Below are 17,598 nucleotides of genomic sequence, written 5' to 3'. Positions count from 1 at the left end.
TGTTGTTGAGTAATTTTGAAACACATTACATATATTCTTTTCACAGATCTTCACCTTGTGGCAAAAAGCACCCTATTTCACCACCTTATTAAGGCCCACCATACAACTATTAATAAAACTGGACTACAGTGGTTCTCCTGCTAAATTATTGTTTGACATAGTTGTATGTAAAACATTTTACAATCGGCCATAGTGTCAACTTCCTGGGTGTTTTATTTGATAGTAGCAACATTTCCTATGGAACGGATGATGTTTTTGTCTCATGTTCTTTTGTTTCGGTGGTCCGTAGTTGCATTGGAAGTTCCTGGTGAACTCGGAATCTGTAGAGGCAGGTGTATTTATGTTCGCCCCAGTTGCTCAGTACTCGGAGCTTAATGAATTCGAAAGTGCCTGTATGTTCCTAATACAAAAAGGAAAACAAATTGTACCAACATGTATTTTATGCATACCTCAATCACTCGGAATTGAGGAACCAGATCAAAATTATTACTATAAAAACAGAAGTTAAATCCACAAGGACGCTTAGATTACTCCTTGAGTGTGTCTTGTGCTGTTAGCAATTTTTTTTTCTATTATCACCTGTCCGTCAGCATGATAGTATGGTTAAGCAACAATTGGATCCCAATATGAAGGTGACATCTGCAAAAAGGTCAGCACATTCAATGTTTTTTTTAAAAAAAAGCAGTGGGCTCTATTTATAAAGAGATTTTCACAGTCAAAAGAAGGTTGCCAAATGTCTTAGCACTCTCTGACTGCGGGGGCACACATACTTCACAAGCTGCCTCCACTAGCCTGTTGGGTGAAAATTCTGATTTGGATTAGGAACCTTTGTGTCAACAAGTGTCAACCCAAGCTAGTGAGGGGGATCAGCAGAAAGGTGCATCTTCCTCTAATGAGCAGGCTATCAAATCTATTAAGTTGCCAAGTACCAAACAGAAGCGAGGGGCCTTATGTAAGCATACCTCTAACCCAACTCAACCTAGCTCAACAGGGAATCGGCCACCTGATATTATTGATTCAATTAAAGAGGCTTTTTGGTAGATGTTTGTCCACCTAAGAATCGTTGTGAAGGCTTTTTTGGATTCTAAGTTGCAGGGTGTGTATGATCGCCTTGTTGTATCAAGAAGGAACTGTGTGATCTGTACAAGAGCCTTGCCTACTGGAGGAGGGGGGGTGAGGTGGCAGGACTTTCGTATAACAGATGGGGCCGGCATGAGCGCCCTAGCTACATCGTGTGCCTGGTGGGACAATGAGGCACCAGGCCCCCAAGCAGGAGCTCAGAGACCACCTTGAAATTCCCGAACATCCTATAGGAAGGTGGGCTCTGACCTAGGTATTGACTATAGGTAAGCTCTCCCACTGACAGCCTGCCCATTTGTCATAATTTTAGCTAATGTGCCAACTTTACACGTGGATGCAACTGAGTCTACTCTAGACCTAATTTACAAATCTTTTCATTGGATCCATGGGAACTGGAGGTGTCAGTGCAAAATATTTAATGAAGTTCTTATGGAAAGAAGGGTCGGTTGGGTGGGGAGTATTCACAACGAATTTGTGTTAATGTTATCTTCAGAAATCCGAGAATTGCAGGTGATCTGATTCGGGTTTTCCTCCAAGGTCAACATAAGCCTGGCATTATCAAGATTTTGCCTCTTGGATACTTTTATAGAGACGTGGTTAAATATCCTCAAATTTGGGATGGCTCCTATGATTATGTGTGGCTTGAAACCAGCCAGGGATATAGCTATTATTGATTGTCCCACAATGGCCAACTCCAAAGCTAGCAGCCTAGACATGGGTGCGGGAATCTCAACCAATACAGTCAACATCACACAAGAGTTTAAAATACTTTTTGGGAACATTTCTAGACTTTCCAGTAAGATGGCCAATAAGCATTGGGTTACCTTTATACATAATTTTGATATTATTTTTCTTCATGAGACTTGGGCCACATTTGACATTATTCTGGACGGCTAGGTTTTCTATTCAGTTCTAGTGTTTCCATCTCCCTCTGGCAGGGCAAAGGTGGGGCTAATGACTTGATTTAGAGTAACCTTAGTGTGTAAAACTAGCCTGGTTTGCACTGATACCACTTTAGCTCAAGCTTTTTTATCCACCTGGCCTAATGGTTTGAGTATTTTACAATGGATGAATTTGGTCCGACTTTAGTTCTAACATTAAAATGCTTTCTGATTTTATCACAGGTCTTTATGCTAAACTTGCTCTGTTGCCCAAAGAGTACCAGCTTATTTTAGGCAGTGATTTTAATATTAAACTGTGGCTCACACAGGAAGAGAACGTCCACACTCTATATGACACTATCAGCCCAGGGCATGTATGCCTGTACAATGACCAGAGGGCCCACTCACTTTCCCAATGTATCAATTTTTTTGACTTCATTAATGTCAGTTAACTGCTGGATCCTCTCTACCCCTCAAGAGCCACCTTTGTAAGGGATGAGTACGGATCAGCCATTGAGTCAATTTTTGCATCTTGAGAACTAATGGGCTGGATCTATAGGGGAGGAATTGGGGAAAGTATATATAGCGATCATGTAGTACCATCATTTTGGCTCCATCCTTTTATGCTTGGTTAGGCAACATATATATTTACATTTGGTCTTATGTTCTTGCGTGATGCAATAATATTAATGAGACATGGTGCACCAAAGGAATGGAAAGTGCATTTATTGTGTATTTTCTATATATATTTGTGTGTGCATAGTAACGCTTTTCCTTTTTAGAAACATTTAGATTGCTGATATTAATCTTCTATAAATTTAGATTGTAAGGTGATGCACTAAAATGCACTGAATGCAGTTAATTTGCCAGGGATTAGTGAGAATGAGTAAAGTGTGTGTTCAATGCTTTCTTTACAAATTGTGACCAGTTGTCGTTTTTGGTTAATAATTTATGTATTCGTTTATTGTACATACAAGAGTACAGTATAATATGGTTTGATTCCTTCATTAAAGATTTTGCTTTATGGGATTATATGTAGTTTGTAAAACTGATATAGAAACTTACAAAAAATATGTTCTCTAAAGAAAAATGTGTGGGGACCACGCGCGCGATCGAGCATGGCTACCACGAATTGCAGAGGGGGCCGCACAATCCATGACATGCTGGCTAAAGGTGCCCCGAAAGGGGACAAGAGCCCAGACAAGCCAACACCAACAGATCGCCCCAAAGAGAAGGAGCGGGAGGGGGGAGAGGCCCCCATCACCAAAGTTTTCTTGGAATCCCTATTCCATTCCCTCAGGGAAGATTTCCAAACCCTTAAGCAGGAAATGGCGGGCGAACACAGAGAGCTGCGCCGCGGTGACGATAGCCTCGGAGAGCGCATGGCGGCGATTGAAGACACTGAGCACGCTAGGAGCGAAGAGGTCGAATTCCTGCAACAGGAGATTATTAAGCTTCACGAACAACAGACTGACCTGCAAGCACACGCGGAGGACCTCGAGAACCGCTCCCGACGCAACAACATACGGGTCCAGGGGGTGCCTTCCAAATCGGAAGGGGACAGTGTTACGATCTACCTGCAGCAATTGTTTCCGGAAATACTGGGTGAGCTGGAGGATTTAGAGATCCAAATTGATAGAGCACGTAGGGTGGGCCTGGTGTGACGCGCGCCGGCCCCTCTACCCGACATTTTGGCCTTCCTGCCCGACTACCCTCTGAAGGAACGCATTCTGAAGGCTGCGCGCACGAAGCAGCCCCTCCACTTCCAGAGACACTCGGTGGGGTTATTTCAAGACCTATCGGCGATCACGCTGCAAAAACGAAAGGCGTTTAAAGTGGCCATGACTTTCCTGCGAGACAATGGAGTCCCGTACTCCTGGGGCCATCCTTTCAGAATCATCGTTAAATGGAAAGGGGCCCTCCACCAGCTCAGATCCCTACGAGACACGTGTGCACTGCTGGGCATCACCAATGAAGGTGACGCTACGGTGGAGGGTTCATCCACGCAAGGCACTCAGCCGCGATCCCCGCGGACGTCGGGGGACGAATGGCAGCGGGTGAGACGCCGCCGATCACCCAAAAGCGATCTCAAGCCGGACCCCAAGACTATAGCTCAAGAACACGCAGTAGCGATACAGGAGGTCTCCAAAGACATGAAAAACGAAACTTGATGCGGCACCGATAGGGGAACCAACGCACAGCATCATAGCACTGAGTTGGGGGGTGGGGACGGGGGGCCTACGAGGTTGCCACTGCCACACGCTTCCTGAACTAGTAATTCTACTACAGGCCTGGACTCAGTTTGTATAGGCCTGGGACAATGACCGTTTGTTGGGGTTTCACAGTTGGGGAGGGAGGAGCAGGGGGGGTGGAGGGGATGAAGGAAGTTGGAGAGTTCAGGAATTGGGGGGGTCAGTAGGGGGTTGTGTGGGGAGGGGAAAGCGGTTGGGGTTGGGGAGGGGAGTTGCGGGGGTTGTGAGGGTTGGGGGTCCGGGGGGGGAGCGGGGGGGATCCTCCTTGTCCACTGATTTTTGAGTTTCCTTTTGCTTCCCCGTGCCTTGCGCAGAGACAGTCAGACTTTACTACTCATCTGTGGCGCCTCTTAGATTGAACATCCTCTCTCTTAATGAGAGGGGACTGAATAACCCTATCAAACGCCGGGCGATACTTTCCCTCTTAGAGCACTCCACAGCAGACATCTGCCTCCTACAGGAGACGCACTTGCTGGCAAAGGATCATCACCGACTTAAATCCCGGGCCTTCCCCCTGCAGTTTTTTTCATCCGCACCTAAGAAGGTAGCAGGGGTGGCGATTCCGGTGTCCAAGTCCTTTGGGGGTCAAGTTCTGCAGAGGTAGGCAGAGATCAAGGGCAGGTTGCTGATACACCGCTTTCTGATAGCCGGGCAGACACTTTTAGTGGGCACCATATATGCGCCTAATGAGGGTCCTTCATACGGCATTAGAGACAGCCACAGCAAACACTCAACCACATCTGCTATTGGGGGGCGACCTCAATTTAGTATTCCATAACACAGCGGATCATTCATGCCAACGCTCGGGCAGTTGGGATCACTCTCCACAGAGGGCCACGCACATCTCTCGGACCTTGGCCTGGTCGACCTATGGAGACACTTCCACCCACACTCCACGGCATACACCTACTACTCGGCGGCCCATAAATCATATGCTAGGCTTGACTATTTCCTCTGCTCCTCACAGTTGATGTCCCGAGTGCAAGATGTTGATATACTCCCGACCTCTCTGTCGGATCACTCCCCGGTGATGACCACTTTCCTCCTCCCGGATGTGCCTGCCCCGCCTCGACATTGGCGCCTGCGGGATGTCTTGCTCCAAAGTCCTATAGTGGTGGAGAGGATTAAGGACGCCATCACCCAATTTTTAACTCACAATGCCAACACTGATACCACTAAGGCCACACAATGGGCTGCGCTCAAAGCAGTATTGCGGGGAGAGTTCATCTCTATCGCCACATCCAACAACAGGCAACGCGCCCAGAAAAGAGCCAAACTTACCCAACGGGTAGCAAAGTTGGAGCAGGTGCACCAACGAACGGGGGCAGCCCAGCTTTGTACGGAGAGGAAGATGCTGGTGGCGTTAGACCAAGATGTGGCAGAAAATGCAGCTCTCCGCCTTCGACATGCATACTATAGTGGGGGTGACCGCTGCGGGAAGCTCTTGGCGAGCAAATTGAGAGAGCAACGCCAAAGGCAGGGCGTTAAAGCCATACAAACCACTCAGGGTAACCTTGCTGTCAACGGCGCTTACATAGCCCCGGCCTTTGGGGACTTTTACGAAACCCTATATGCTGCTGATTCGCTCGACCTCCAGACTGGTCGTGCATACCTGGGAGGTACAGCCCTCCCGTCCTTAAACGAGGCGCAAGCGGAGTTCCTAGATTGGCCCATTGGCCTGGAGTAAGTGATTTCGGCGATATCCCGCCTCAAATTGGGGAAATCACCTGGCCCAGATGGCTACTCAGTGGCCTTTTAGAAGACGTTCTGCCACCAGGTTGCCCCGCTACTGCGGGATCTCTTTAACACCTTCAGCCAACCCGGTGCCATTCTAGAGGATCTTCTGGAGGCGGCGATAACGGTTATACCCAAGCCTGGCCGTGACCCCACACGTTGTAGTTCCTATAGGCCGATATGCCTGTTAAATCTGGACCTCAAGCTCTACACGGGCATCCTCGCGAGTAGGTTGTCACCATATATGCAGCAGCTGGTGGAACCAGACCAGGCTGGTTTCATTCCCCAATGGCAGACCAGCGATAATACCAAACGAGTCCTCCACCTCATCGAGGCAGGGTCGCGGACGAGGCCAGACTGTATGCTGCTTACCATCGATGCCGAAAAGGCCTTCGATAGGGTGCACTGGCCCTATCAGGAACTGGTGCTCCACCACTTCGGGGTGGAAGAGGCTCTTCGTAATCGTATATTGAACTGCTATCGCCGGCCCAACGCTACGGTCCGCATCAATGGACACACCTCCCCTCGCTTCCCAATCGGCATGGGCACCAGGCAGGGGTGCCCTCTCTCCCCTGTCCTTTTTGCCTTGTTTATGGAGCCATTAGAGCAACGGGTCAGGCAACATTCCCTCATCAAAGGCATTCCCTTTGGCAGCGACGTGCAGAAGATCAGCCTACACGCAGACGATATCCTTCTTTCCCTTACAGAGCCGCTGCAGTCGCTCCGAGCACTTTTTATTGAACTCCACACCTTTGCACTGGCCTCGGGGTTTAAGATCAATGTGGAGAAATCGGAAGCCCTGAGTATCTCCCTGTCACCGGAGACTCTCATCGAGGTCCAAGGCGAGTTCGATATGCAATGGTCAAATACTACCATCCCCTATCTGGGAGTTCTACTGGCCCCAACCGTCCAGGCCACCGCTGAGGCGAATTACGCCAGGCTCCATTTGCGCCTTCGCGACGAACTCCGGAGGTGGAAGCATCACTCGCTCTCCTGGCTAGGGCGGATAGCAGCCACTAAGATGACTCTGCTGCCACAAATCCTTTACGTGTTCCAGACTCTCCCTTTGCGCCCTCCAGCGGGCTGGCTCCACCGGACATAGTCTGACCTGGCGCGCTTTATCTGGAACGGTCGCCGTCCACGCTTCAAGCATGCATTGCGATTCTTCCGCCTGCCCACGGTGGGGTCGGTGTGCCTGACCTCTCTCTATATTATCAAGCGACACAACTCCGCACTTTGGTGGAGTGGTTCCAGCCGGAATCGGGCAAGCATTGGCTCTTTCAAGACCAAGCTGTGGCGGGCGGGCCCCTAGAGGGGGTTCCATTCCTCCCCAGATGCAACCGCCCCCCCAATCTATACGCATCACAGATTACAAGCACTGTCCTGGGTGTGTGGGACCGGGTGGCGGTCCGGCACGAGCTCACCTCGTTTCCCTCCCCGATGACCCCGCTCTTCGATAATCCCGATTTTTCCCCGGGACTGGACCTCAGGGCATTTGTAGCCTGGAGACGTTCGCCATGCAGAGACCTGGGACATATGTTCGACTTAAACGGTATCCTCTCCTTTCAGAGGGTGAAAGAGGACTATGGTATACCAGAGTCTGATCGCCTACCCTATCTGCAGGTCCGACTTTGTGCTTTGCAGCCGGAAGTCAGACCAGGCGCGCAACGTTTCCTCACCTCGTATGAAAAGTGGCTGCTTACCCGCACCTCTGATAAGAAGCTGATCTCCGACTTGTACCAGCAGCTCCTCCTCACAAACATCTACACACATAACGCAGGAAGAAACAGGTGGGAGCAGGACCTGGGGAGATCACTCACGCACAAAGAATGGGGCGGCATCTACCATAGGGCTAGACACTCGGCTTACCACACGGGCCTTACCGAAACCCTGACCAAAGTGGCCACCTATTGGTACCATACACCTGAACGCCTACATCAATGGGATCCCCGCATTAGTGACCGCTGCTGGAGGGGGTGCGGGGGGCTTGGCACCTTGGAGCACTTACTCCGGAGTTGTGACCGTTTGCAACCCTACTGGAGTTTGATCTTAGATGACATAGATTCACATTTAGATACTCAGCTCCCCAGATTCCCCGCTTACATTCTGTTAGGACGTCCCAATGCCCTGATGTACCCCTAGAGGTCTAGGAGGGGGAGGCTTATAGCGATCGCACTAGGGGCAGCTGTGCAAAACATCCTGGCACATTGGAGGACCACGCAACCCCCCCTGCATACTGGTTGGCTGCACCGGCTTTGGATGGTTCTGGGGATGGAGAAGCTGTCCCTAGCGAGGGCGGGAAGGGGAGAGGAGTTTGCGGAACTATGGCGACCATTCCTCACTTTGCTCATGGGTGAGTTTAGGGAACTGAGCTGCCCTCGCCACCTGCGATTACTGCGCCTAGCAGACACTCCGATCAAGGAGCCGAAAGCCCTGACACGCAGGCGCAAGGTGCAGGATTGTTGACCAGCTTACTACCCTCCGTTGGAGGCGTGGTGATTCCCATTTTCCCTTTCTTTTGCTGTGTGGACAAGATGGGGGGGGGTCGGACGATATTTCCCCTTTGCAGAGACCCCATATGCCTGGCATTGCCAATATTCTCTCTGCCGCATACCTTTGAGTGGGTCGTACAGGAAGAGCTCGACATTGTTCCATCTGATGGGGAAGTGTGGTCTGTATGGTTTTCCTGTTTTGAAAATTCAATAAAAGATTTAAACCATAAAGAAAAATGTGTCATGAAAGCATATCCTGAATAGCGATCGTCTTTCAAAAAGTATCAAGACAAGCGGTTAGAAAAAGACCTTTTCTTTAAGTACGAGAACCCTCACTCACCCAAAGGTGACATGCTTCATCATAGGGCTCCCTCCTCCCACTAGGGCCGCAAGGTACCAAGTGTGGGCTAAAACCTACGGCCCTGGTGGGAGTAGGGAGCCCTATGATGCAGCATGTCACCTTGGGGTTTAAGGTTGTATGAGATTTGTTTAGAGAAGATGTTCAGATACTTCTTAGCGGGGGGGAGAAGCCCCCCGAAAACATTGCAGGCCATTATGTGGCGATAAATGTAGGGTTACACACATGTATTTGGATCGAATAATGGCACAAGATCACTGAAAAAGACAATGCACTGGCGTTTCCACTTTATGGTATATTTAATGTGAGAATTATTGAAAATTTAAGGAGAATTCGATATGAGATGAAACCACAACCTAGACCCATGCAATTTGAAGTGTTTAACGCTTGGGAGTAGGCCACTCACACCAGCGTAAAAGACAAAGATATGAGGGACTAGTGAAAAAGGTGTGCATACTTATGCAGATGCGAGTTGAGATGCAAAGCAGAAAAGGGGGAAAACTGACATGTTAGAAGGAGTGAAAATATACCCATTATTGCAAATTGGAAAAGTGAAAAGAGAGACTGAAAAGAGAAAGAAGAATAAAGCAAGAGAGTCCGGAGAGAAACATGAAGACAGCGATAGTGATACTAGTGTCAGTCTTGTAGATATAGTAATATCTGAGCAACAACCTCCGTATAGTGAGTTTCGAGCAGAGGGAGGTGAAAGCAATGTTGCAGGTGCGAATACTGGATTACCTACTGCACCAGTAAGTACGAGCCCTAATATGATAGGGCTTCTCCTGTGAAGAAGGACCAGAGCGTGATGGGGACTATTACAGTGAATCAAAACATGATAGGAGGAAATTTAGGGACTTGCGTTTTTGGGACCCCCATTGTTTGTACAGTCCCAGGTGCACTTACAATTCCTGTTTCGTTGGACCAGTGGTTTCTATATATAAACCTGATTCCAGGGGAAATGGGATTCAAAACTCAGCTGTTAATGAGAGTGGGAGTACAGACGTGTGTCAGGGAACTCTTTAGTCCACTTTGAAAATAAACTTGGTGGATGTGGGAAAATTAAAAATTGCAGTTGGAATTGGATGAAATGATAAATGGTTGTCTTGCACTGGATCAAATAGCAATTTATCAGCAGAGTGAGCTGTTGTTCATGAGTAAGGATGTTCCTAAGAGGTCAAGACAAGCCCATGATAAATTATTTGAATTAGCTCAGAAATATGAGGTGTATCTGGAGTGGACAAAGGCTTTACAGAAGAGCCACCAACTCCCTTTAGTGATCAGGATATTGAACATATGAGGATACCAGGGATGAAGATACAAATTCGGGAATGAATCCACAGCATCCGAATTTGAAGTGAAGTAAAGAAGTGGGAAGTTAAATGGTCAGAAAGAATGACTCCGAAGAGAGTGACGGAAGAGAACCTCCTCCCGGAGGGGGGGGGGGGGGCGGGGGGGGGGGATAGGAACTATAAGCTTCTTTTTTTGGGAGGTACCTAGTGAAGGTTAGATATATATGCCTAGGAGCAGGAGTGATCATGCATCATTTACAAATGAATTTCCCAAGTTAAGAGAAAAGCCTGTGTAGGGGAGCAAACATGTTCAGAGGTTTGTGAAAATTTCAAACATTTTGTGGACTGATTTGAATACCTTGTTTGATGTTGTGGTCCAAAGTGAAATGTGGACAGCATGCAAAATAGCTATAAAGTAGCCCAAGAGAGAGCTGACAAGAGATGCTGCGACCAATTGTTCTTCAGCAAAAGTGATGAGGAAGTATGATCAAGTGATGTTGTGGTTGAAGTCTAAGGCGCCACCCCAAGATATTGACTGGGTAAGATCAATCGTACGACCCAGGAAGCGAAAGAGTCAATTTATGCATACTGTGAGAGATTGTTACAGGCATTCAAACAGTATAGTAGAATGGAAACAGTGGAGCCTAACGAAATGGGGCATTTTGTATCCAGGTGTGTGACAAGATTGAGGTCTGAGATTAGTATGAGGATTCGACAGCATCTGATTTGTTGGCAGAATAAATCAGACAAAAAAAGCTAAAGGAAAAACTGTTGGTGGTACAAATGTCTCTTTAATGCAAGGCGTGGTAATAAAGGGTAGAGGTGGATTTCAGTCACAGGGTAGAGGTTGTCCCTATTAATCCAAGTACTGGAATTCATGTAGCTACATTGAAGAAGTCTAATACATGCAAATACTGAAATAAGCACTGGAAGAGTGAATATCATCTTAATCCTGCAAATGAGGGTCAACATCCAGGGTTTGTACCACCTCAGAATAGTAATTCCATGCAGCATCAGAATGTACCTATACCTGAGAATTTTAATGTGACACAAGCCCCAGTGATGCAGGTTCCCCAACCGCCAATACCAAGCAAGCTGCTAAAGTTCCCAGATTTTCTTTGAGCCTGGTCCCAAATTTGAATCAGAATGCTTCCCAAAACAATAATCCTTACCAACAATTTCCCATGTATGAGACAAATGAAAATGTCTGCATCGATTAGTCTTCCTGACGATGCCTGAGGGGGAGGAAGATTGCATGCTCTGCGCAGTCTTGGAAGTAGACCAGAGTGGCCCATTTATAGATGCTGAGGTAAATGGCTATAATGTATCATTTTTGGTTGATACTGGTTCTACCAGTTATACTGCAACATAAGTGGAAGTCACAATCCTACCCCTCTCGGGAAAAACTATCCAATTTGTTGAAGTTATTAATCAACAAATGAAGAACCATATTACTGTGGATGTAACTGTAAAGATAAGGAGTTTTTGAAGATAATCATCAATTTGTTGTTTGTGATTCAAGTCCAGTGAGTTTGTTAGGATGGGATTTGTTGTGCAAACTGAACTGCACCATAAACTGTACCCCGAAAAGAATTGAGTTACAAACTCATGATGAGGACATTGCTTTTAAGTTGGTAAATCAGAATATGAATATTGGAATGTATCCAATGATAATGACAGAAGATTTGCCTATAGATATCAGAGATTCAGTGAGACCAGATGTTTGGAATATTTCAGGAAAGGACATTGGGCTCATTAAAGGATTTGAGCCTGCCAGTATACAGATAAACCTAAATGTGGAGTATTCCAGAACACTGCAGTATAGTTTGACGCCTGAAACAATTGCTGGGATAATTCCAGTGATTGAGACAATGACTGAACAAGGTACACTAAACGAGATCATGGGGAGATCATGTAACTCCTCTATTATAGACCTGCAGCAGCCTAAAGGTAAGTACCACTGTGAGCAGTGAAAATATAGATTTTTGAATAATGATATCGACCTACAGTAATATCGAGTTTTTAATATCATAGGGACAGAATATCGATGTCAAGAATATCAGTGACCAGATTATCGACCTTAAGGTAAGTAATATTGGTTTTTTTATATCGAAGTAAGTAATATCGAAGTTAGTAATATTGAAGTAAGTAATATCGTTCGCAAAAATATTGTTATTAATGATGTCGATATTTATATTAGTGTTATGTATTTTAGTATGTATTTTAAATATATGTATTAAATGTTTAGAAATTTGTAATTTTTTTAAAGTAAATTTTACGTTTTAGCATCAGAGCGGGTTATGGGTTTATAGGGGAATAGGGTGGGAAGTAATTTAATTATAATTAATTAATGTTTTTATTTATTGTTATTTATTAATTTATTATTAATTAATTCATAATTGGTCATTCATTTTTATGAATTGATTAATTTATCGTCATATTAATTATAATTAATGTATTATTGTATTTATTGTTAATTAATTTATTGTTAATTAATTATTATTTGGTAATTAATTTTTAATAAACGATTATTCAGTTAATTATGTTAATTTGTATATGTAGCCGGTTGTGGGGTTATAGGGGAATAGGGTGGGAAGTAATTGAATCATAATTATTTATTTATTTATTTATTGTTATTGACAATTAATGTATTGATCATTAATTGTTATTTATTGATTAATTTATAATTATATTAATTATAATGAATTTCTTATTATTTTTATTTGGTAATTAATTTATTGTTAATTTTTTATTAATTGGTAATTCATTTTTATTAATTGATTAATTGACAATTAGATTAATTGTGTTCTTTTTTATGTGTAGCGGGTTGTGTGTTTATGGGGGAATAGGGTGGGTAGTAATTTAATGGTATTTAAGTAAATATTAATTTAATTTTCTTGGTATTTATTATTAATTTTTTAGTTAATTAATTTTTAATATGTTATTTATTTTACAAAAATTATTTAATTTATAAGTATGTTAATTTAACCCCTACGCTATCCAACACTTTCCCTACTGTTGCACCTCACTGGAGTGGGAATAGTACATTTTTACCCCTACGCTATCCAACACTTTCCCTACTGTTGCACTCCCTGGAGTGGGAATAGTATTTTTAACCCCTACACTATCCAATACTTTCCCTACTGTTGCACTCACTGGCGTGGGAATAGCAATTTTTACCCCTACGCTATCCAACACTTTCCCTACTTTTGCACCCCCTGGAGTGGTAAAAGTAATTTTAACCCCTACGGTATCCAACATTTTCCCTATTGTTGCACTATTTAGAGTTGGAATAGTAATTTTATTACCTCAGCTATCTAATATTTTTTGTATTATTTTAGTTAATGTAGTATATAATTAATATTAATAAGATTAAAAATAATGTATTTTTTAAATTTGTTATATATATGTATTTAATTTGTATTTATATTATTGTTTTATGTGTATAGATGAATTTATAATTTATGATATTTGGTATACGTTATTAAAATAATGATTAAAAATTATTAGTAAGTATATATATATATATATCATATATTACATGTATGTTTAATTTATTTTTACATTACATATATTATAATTTTTAAACATTTTAAAATATTTTTGACTATGTTTATTTTAATTATATGTCTTACTTACTTTATTTTATTTTTTTAACTTTGGTATTTTTCTTCTTCGATATTTTTGTACTTACCATAATGTAGATAGGATGTCGATATACTTGCGTCGATATTTCTATAGGTCGATATTCTGACAGTCGATATTCTGTCAGTGATTCAAGTAGCACATAGTACAGGACCTTCGCAAGATCAATTATATTGTAATTCCCTGCTGTCCTGTGGTACCGAATCCCTCTGTAATATTGTTTCAAATTCCATGTGAAGCTGAGTGATTTACTATTATTGATCAATGTCAGGCATTTTTCTCCATGCCCTTACATGAAGACAGTCAGTTCCTCTTTGCATTCAGACTCAGCAACCGTGTTTTGGCATGGTGCTAAGTAGCACAAGGGTGTACTGATAGCCCTTCCATTTTTAACCAGATGCTCAAGAATAATTTGGAGACTCTCATCATACCGTGTAACTCTGTCTTAGTCAAATATATTGATGACATGCTAGTTGTGTCAAATACTCATGAAGCATGCAAAACTGACACTATTGCATTGCTAAGCCACTTGACTGAGAATGGATATAAGGTGTTGTTGCAGGGATTCTGCTCCTACACAGAACTGTGCACAGAACCCCAGGACCTCAGTGAATTGTGGTGTACCAAAAAATTCACCTTAGTGCCTAGAAACCCTAACAAGCTAGCATCAGTGTCACATTAGCTCTTCGTCCTATAGCAAATGAACCAATGATTAGACAACCCAGAACATGCGACTTAGGTTATACTCAGGAATGGTGGGAAGCAAGAACACTCTTTCTTTATACTCTCCTACCAGTCCACAACAGGAGTAAAAAAAAAGAGACACTGAAAGGTTGAAATGTTTATTTTAACGACGTGCTAATATGATCAGCATTGTTACAATTCCATAAAACACAAAAGGAGAAATCATATTACAATGATGGTGAAAAATAGGTACTATAGCGCCTAGTAAATCACCCTCCCTAGATAGAAACGAAGGGGGTCATTAGGATGGCGGGCGAACTTTGCCCGCCCGCCATCCTCCCGGGGGTTGGGACCGCCCGCCATAAGGGCGGGGGTCCCGTGGGGCGTATTAGGATGCGCCCGCCACAGTGGCGGGCACATCCTGCATTTTTAACATTGTGGCGGGCAGTGCACTCAGCACCGCCACCCACAATGCCAAAAATGCATGTATGCATTTGCATACACAAAGCGGCAGGCACCGCGCTGTGCCTGCCGCTTTTGTATGCAAATGCTGGTACCACAGGTACCCCCCGTGTGCACCCCACACCTCACCTTCACTCCGGGGGCCCGCAGGGGGCCCCCGAAGTGAAGACCGCCTGGGCCCATACTCATATGGCTGGCGGTGTCAAACAGACACCGCCGCCATATTAAACCTTTTACGCCCTGGTCGCAAGGCGACCGGAGCAGAAAAGCGGCGGACGGTCTTTCCGTCCGCCGCGGACCCCCCAGCCATCCGAATGTGGCAGGGGGTCACTTCAGTGCGGATGGCGAGCGGATTGCCCCCGCCAGGCCGGCGGTGGCTACCGCCAGCCTGGCGGGGGCAATCCGCCGGCCATCCTAATGGGTCCCTATGTTTTATAAAACTAAAGAAGGTCTCTTGGGCTTGTTTGGGGGACCCCATATCTCTAAGATCAGCAGGGATGAATCACATCAGGATCTGCAAAAGCTCTCTCTCTCTCTCTGGAAATGGAAATCTTCCAAGTGTCTGAAATCATGCTTACAGTGTGATATTAAAGGCGCCAGATTCACGTTGGTTTGCAGCTGGCTGTATGTTATGTCTAAAAACGTGGACCTATCAGTTCGAACAACAGCTACCTTGTTATGATAACCTTGAAGGCTTGAGCACTCACTGTGCAGAGTAAGGACGCAATGTAAGTCTAGGGAAGCCGAAAACAAGCCTTTCTCATGTAAAGCATTTCACGCAGCCTAACTTACAACAACAGTTATATGCCATGTTGTGTGCAAAAGCAGCAAAAGGTAAAATGGCGTTTAGACTTCTAATAAGCACATGCTAACATAACAGGGTACACAAACTAGGCTCAGGCCTCACTACAGTGTTGCCTAATAAGTTGCAGAACTGTTTGAGACAAGTCCTATATTATGGTCATCATATTGAGAAAGGTGCAAGAAGGGTGTCATAAGATAGAATTTTGGTGATCATGCAAATGAATCTGCCAACAAAACAGAAAGAAACCAGGATGTTTTTGAGAATGGTGGGCTACCGTTGTCAATGGAAACCCAAATTTTCCCTTGTGGCCAAGCCTTTAGAATACAGTCGCCTATAATTGATCTGTGACATAGTATGCTGGGGTAAAAGCAACAATTGTGTCAAATCCAGTGCTTTGGGACAATGATGGTTCGATTTCCTTCCTAGAGATGAAAGTCTCTGCCGCGCTCCGACACTTTGAATGCCTTATTACAACAAAGAGTTTTTGATTTTCTACAGTGAAAGACAGGGTTGCGCTCTTTCAGTGTTAACACAGAACCATAGAGGTGCCCAAAGACCAGTTGCTTACTTTCAGCCATGCTATATCCAGTAGCATACCTCCTGCCTGTTTGCCTTAAAGCGGTGGCTGCGACAGGTGTCGGCATTGAAAGGTGTGGAAGTATAGTAATGGGTCATCCCTTAACTGTATATGGTCCTCATTCTGTCAAAATTCTGCTAACGAGGACACAGCACATCATGAACAGTCGCCTTACCCAATATGAGCAGATCACTCTGGCGGCTTAGAAGGTGTCCTTAAAGAGGTGTTCTGTTTTGAATCCTGCCACTTTGCAACCCCTTCCTGAGAGTGACAATGATGATGGTGAAGTAAAGCATGACTGTATCGATGTCCCTAAACTATGAACCAATCCAAGACCAGATATACAAGATGAACCACTACCTGAATCTGATTACGTATTTTTTGTGGATGGCTCTTGTTTACGTGATCATGAAGGAAATTTGAGAACTGCTTATGCAGTCTGTACTATTTCAGGAGTAGTGGAAGCTGCTTGGCTTCAAGGAGTAGTCTCTGCACAAGTTACCCGAGCATGCTATGTTACAGATCGATTACAGGTGACGATACTTACAGTCAGTACAGCTTTGGTGTGGTGCATAATTTCAGACAGTTTTTGTCCCAGAGGGGATTTATGACATTATCAGGATCCCCTATAATTAACGGTGAGCAGGTGAGAAAACGATTTGCAATTGCCTACACAAGTTGTGGCTGTGAAATGTTCCGTACAATGGAGGGAGATGACTATGTGAAAGTCGGTAACAGATATGTGGAAGAAGTTGCAAGGTACTGTGCTTACAATGCTTGTACATTTAATGGAGAGTATGTAAATGAAGGAACAGATGAGACCAACTCTAACCTTTTGCTTGCAGTAGCTGATACTTGGGAAGAAGTTAAGAGATAACATGAAGAGGTTTCAGAAGTAGAACATCAGAGCTGGGTAAATGTAGATTGTGTTAAAAGAGATGAAGATGAAATATGGGTTTCAGGAGATGGCAGACCTGTGTTACCAAATAGTCTGCTGCCGCCAATGGCTAGACATTGCCATGGTCCAATCAATGTAGAGAGGGATGCCATGGTTAGATTGTCTCCACAAACATGTTTTAATCCAAGGTTCAAGTTGATGGCAGAAGCGTTATGTCATAGATGTGTTTTGTGCCAACAGAACAATGCAGGGGAAAGAACTTCAGTGATATTAAGCCATATAGTTGGCCCCTTCAACAGGATGCAAATGGGCTTTATTGAGATGACTGTGTGCAATGGGTTGAGATATATGTTGGTTGTTGTGTGCATTTTCTCACAATGGGTTGAGGCATATCCCACCAGAGGGAATGATAGTCTTAAAGGAGCAAAGCTGTTGTTGAGA

The 17,598-nt window shown here is 44.5% G+C and overlaps 1 protein-coding gene across 1 annotated transcript in view; it reads right to left on the bottom strand.

Moving 5' to 3' along the window:
• Window positions 1-235: 235 nt before the first annotated feature.
• Window positions 236-17,598, bottom strand: part of LOC144783298 (SUN domain-containing protein 3-like) — a 61,464-nt gene continuing 44,101 nt past the window's right edge. Inside the window, exon 3 of the mRNA XM_078662346.1 lies at window positions 236-400. Coding sequence (XP_078518472.1) covers window positions 236-400 — 165 coding nt within the window. The remainder of the gene's footprint in view (window positions 401-17,598) is intronic.

Source organism: Lissotriton helveticus, chromosome 9 (genome assembly GCF_964261635.1).
Source record: "Lissotriton helveticus chromosome 9, aLisHel1.1, whole genome shotgun sequence".
Lineage (NCBI taxonomy): Eukaryota > Metazoa > Chordata > Amphibia > Caudata > Salamandridae > Lissotriton > Lissotriton helveticus.
The sequence above is the reverse complement of the archived record's forward strand: the minus strand, read 5'-3'. Positions and strand labels throughout refer to the sequence as shown.